At 52.4% G+C, this 4538-nt stretch overlaps 1 protein-coding gene across 1 annotated transcript; it reads left to right on the plus strand.

Moving 5' to 3' along the window:
- Positions 1-166: 166 nt before the first annotated feature.
- LOC107199530 (hydrocephalus-inducing protein homolog) lies at positions 167-4524 on the plus strand (the record flags this gene model as incomplete). Its single annotated transcript, XM_015616848.1, has 5 exons — positions 167-376; positions 1446-1583; positions 3037-3217; positions 3709-3777; positions 4301-4524. Coding segments are annotated over 5 exons (612 nt in total), but the record flags the coding sequence as incomplete, so codon positions are not given.
- Between the last annotated feature and the right edge of the window lie 14 nt (positions 4525-4538).

Here is a 4538-nt window from a genome sequence, read left to right on the forward strand (position 1 = left end):
TGGTCCCTCCACTGGTCCAGTGGCATGGACCCAGGACGAGATTAGGGTAATTCTGGCTTGGGGAATAGGCCCCTCCAGCTATGACTCTGCATTACTCCAAGACACAGCTGCTCTTCTGCATCTGTTTCCACACTCAGCACCTCGATCTCTCCTCCTCTCCCTCCAGGTCTTTGATGTCCGGCCACTGTGGGGTGAGCTGCAGCCAGGAGAGAGGCAGCTGGTCACCTTCTCCTTCTTTGGCTACGCCAACATCGTTGCCCGTGTCAGGGCTCTGTGCCACGTGGAGGGAGGCCCCACCTACGAGGTGGTGCTGACTGGGCAGGCTTCGTGCCCCAGCTACCAACTGGACGTGGAGGAGATTGACTGGGAGCCGCAGGTACCACAGGCTTCTCCTGGCACAGCTCCTTGTCTTGGAATCGTGGCCACTGGGTTCCTGCCTACCTTGATCCCAGGCTCTCTGCCCTTCTCAACTGCTTTGTTTGCTCTGGGGCTTGTCAAAGCTGTCAAAGACAACCTTTGAGAGCTATGTCCAGCATCCAAGCTGGTTTAAAATGGCCATCTCCACCCCTCCCTTCCTTCCTGGCCAAGGGACATCACACCATCCCCTTCAGGGCACCTAACACTGCCTCCTGGGGAAGACAAGGGTCCCAGTGAAGATGTCCAGAGGGACATGTCCCTGAGATGTCCCTCCAGAGATCTGCTCCTAAAGCTTGAGCTGCAGGGAGATGCTCTTGTCTAATGCTCTTGCTTGAGCCACAAAATAATCTGGGTAGGAAGTTGGGCTTTCAGTCACTTCTGTAGCTGAAGAGCATGTCCCAGAATAATCCCCACTTTACTTCTTTAGAGTTAAAAGCCCACAGATATTTCCAGCTGCTGGCCTGTCTGTGTTGTCCTGTGTGTCTCTCTTGTCACCTGTATGTTTCTTGCCAATATTTGCATGCAGGTGCCTTTTCTTCTAGAATGCCTCTCTTAGAAATGCACTGACTTTTAGATACAATCAAATGGGGACAAAGTTGTCAAGTCAAAAGAAAAGTGTTCACTAATAACGATTCAGCTGAGTGGGCTGTGCATCTCCCTCCTCAGGAGCTGAGCACAGACCCCCCCATCACCAGAACAGCTTCTTTTATACCCCTTATAGCTGTCTGGGGTGGTCCCTGTCCCCTTTCCCTTTGGATGGGTACTCGGGAACTTACATTCTCTCTGACTGCCACCTTCGCTGCCCCCTCCCCTCTCATCCTATTTCCTTTTCAGTCAGGTCTTCAACCCTGCCCCTCTGTCAGCTCACAGCAACACTTTATTACTGGCCCTGACAGAGAGGTTTTACCACCTCTCTGTAGTTGTGTGGTTGCATTGTGGCTGTTTGTTTTCAGCCCCATGAAAGAGGAAGGAGATTGCCAGCATCAGGCCTGTATCTGTAACATCCCACTCCTCTGTCCTCTGTCCAGGTGTTTACCAAAGTCCTCCAAGCAGAGGTCACCCTGCACAACACCGGGGTTATTGAGTTCACCTACGTGGTGCCAAACTCCAGCACTGGCACTGCAGCAAACCCTCTGCCTGGTGTGCCCATGGTCATGCCCACCACAGTGAGTAGTACAAGTCATTGGCTCTGGGCCTGTGTCAGGTGGCCCAGGAGAGGGTTAAAGGAAAAAAAGAGGGTAAAAGAGCAGGGGGGGAAACCCCAAACCCAGCCCTGGGAGACAAGGCTGTAAGCAGTTGGTGCTGGGGGCAGAGAGGTCAAGCAAGTGCTCGCCTAATAGACTGCCCCATGGCCTTGGCTGGCAGGTACCACTGGCCAGAGGCACAAGTGCTGAGCTCTCTGGCTGTGCTGATACTGGAGTTGGGTGCTGCTGCCTCTTCTGAGGGTCTCTTTATTCCTTGTCCCTGTCTCCCTGCTGCCAGCATTAAGCAGCATTTACATATTCCTTGCTTGGGCTTGAAGCTCCGTTGCCAGAAATGGCACAGTCCCTGTGCTGGTCCCTCGCTCCTCCAGCTTTGCTTCTCTGCAGGAGCTTTGTGGGGCAGTGAGGGGACCAGGGAGGAGCGGGGCTGAAAGAGCAAGAAGAGTTTGCAGCATCCCACCATGCTAGCTTCTCAGTCCTGCCTGGATGTCTTGGAGCTTTAGCAGTATTCCTGTCCTTAGCCCTGTTGGAATGGGAAGGGGAAGCCAAAGGCTTTCCCATGGTTTCACGTGTGTCTCGTGCAAGGGGTGACAGGCTGGTGTCCTCCTGCTGCGAGCACCTGCGGACACAGCTCTGCATGGGCCGTGCAGTCAGTTGCTGCAGCAGCACCTTGGCGCTGGAAGCTTGGCCGGGCTCCCTGTGGCTGCAGCCGTGTCGTGTAACTCAGGAGGCCGAGAGGCAGCGTTTGTCCTGCTCTGCTGCTTCTCCCTGCAGTGGGAACAGCAATGGGGAGCCAAGGGACCAGGCCTGTGTGCAGGGGCGAGGCAAGGAAAGCTGCAGCTGTGTCCCGTCACCCAGAGCCGTGTTTTCCTTCAACCTCGCTGCTGTGAGCCCAGCCTGGGGTTTGGACAGCATTTCTGAAAGCCCAAAGAGGAGGGATGGCCCTTCCTGCCATCACTCGCATCCCCACATGTCATCCTAGTCCCTGCTCCTGCATTTCCAGAGATGTATGTTTGCAAGAAACCATGAGTCAGGATGGTGTAACTGCAGAGGCAGAAGGTGTTTTTGTTGGGATCATTAACAAGGGGTCAGGCCCTTTGACACCAGCCTGGAATTGCTGATGTGCTGTGATAGGGGCTGCTGGCCCTCCTGAGAGTGCTGGCAGAGGGCATGTGCCATGAGCAGCAGAGCTGTGCTCACATCAGGCTGTGCTGGGGCTGCAGCCTGGAGAGACCTCAGGAGGACACACTGCACCCCAGGGTTGGAGGCACAAGCTTTTGGGCACAAGGAATGTAGAAAGGGATGTGGTCTGATGTTTTCTTCTAGATGAGAACCTGTCTTCTCAGCCTGTCTGTCCCCTGAGCCATCCCCCATCGCATCTTTGATGCAATCCTTTCCTCCTGTCCCGTCCCTGCAGGGTTCCATTGCACCTGGCGAAAAACAAGTGCTGAAAGTCTATTACCTGCCAGGAAAGCAAGGAGTCTTCTGCAGGACTGTCCAGATCCAAGTGGCTTATCTGGAACCAGCAGAGATCTTCCTGAGAGGAGAGGGGACCATGTCTAGAATCACCAAGGACCTACCCCGGAAAAGTTTGAAAGGTGAGCACTGTCATCTTCCAGAAAGATCCCCCGGGTTTTCCCCCTACCACAGCGCATTGGGCAGCTCACACCCACCTCCACCAAGTCTGGAAGTTTCAAGGCTGCCAGACCAACACTTTGGCCTCTCTGGTTGCTTCCTGAGTTTTGAGCAGTTGAGCCTATTTAGGCTTTCTCTCAGGAACCACCCTGCAGATCTTGCCAGCACATTGTTGGAGGCCCAGCACATTTGATGGCTAGGCAGAAAAGCTTGGGAAAGCTGTAAGAGAGGCTAGCAGGGCTTTTGGCAAGGTTGGATCTGCGTGACATTGCAGGGGATGACATGGTCCCCTGTGAGGAGGAAGATAAGTGAGAACGAACATGAGGATTCAGAGAGGAGCAGCAGCATCCATTGTTTCTGGGAGAGACCAGTGTTGGGGAAGTGGGAACTTCCCAGCTTAAATGGGATTGGCAATGTTCCTAGTCTTCTATTTATGGATCATTTTTTCCTTCAGAAAAGAGGAAGAAAAGAAACCTGAAGGAAGAAAAAAGGAAGAGGGATGAATCACCTGTCATCAACCCTGGTAACGGAGTCTGTCATTGATGGAGTTATTGATTGTCTTGGCTGAACAGCAGGCTAGTGTCCAACATCTCCCCAGGGCCTCCTCAGCTGAGGGGCTCCCCCAGCAGCATGCTGGGTCTGGTGGAAGAGGTGGGAGGGTTATTCCCACTTGGGAAATTGGAGGAGTAGCAGCTGGGCTTCCTCTCCAAGTTGCCTTTGCTTGTGGCCAGCCCATCCTCCATGCTTCCAGCTCTCAGATACATACTGCCATAATCAGATGGTAAGATTTCTGGGCCACTTGCTGAATTTGGAGAGCTCGTGGTGTGTTCTCTTTTGTGAATGAGAGAGCTATTCATAGGTAAGTGTTTATACCTACCAAGTGAGCAGAATATCCATTCAGTGAAGGGCCAGGCACCAGCGAACTCTTCTTCACTTGCTGTGCAAATGGCAAGAGGGGAAACGGAACTGATGAACTTGGTGTTTTCCAAATGGCATTTTCATGATAGCCCTCATTATTCTTATATATTCTCTCATATATTCTTCAGAAGACAAACCCTGAGAAGTTCAGTCCTGAAATTCCTTCTGAAACTGGGAAGCTCTTTATGAAGAAGTTTTCTGTTGCTAAGCCTGTGAATGCTTTGACATGTCATCACGTGGAATTTCCCTTACTCTGAAGGACTCAATGAATGAATTGAAGAACCTGATGAGTGAGAAGAACCTCAAGTTCATGCAAGGTGTGCATTGGCACACCTCGTTTACTAATAAAGCAGGAAAAAAAAAAAA

Source organism: Parus major, unplaced genomic scaffold (genome assembly GCF_001522545.3).
Source record: "Parus major isolate Abel unplaced genomic scaffold, Parus_major1.1 Scaffold950, whole genome shotgun sequence".
Taxonomy (NCBI): domain Eukaryota; kingdom Metazoa; phylum Chordata; class Aves; order Passeriformes; family Paridae; genus Parus; species Parus major.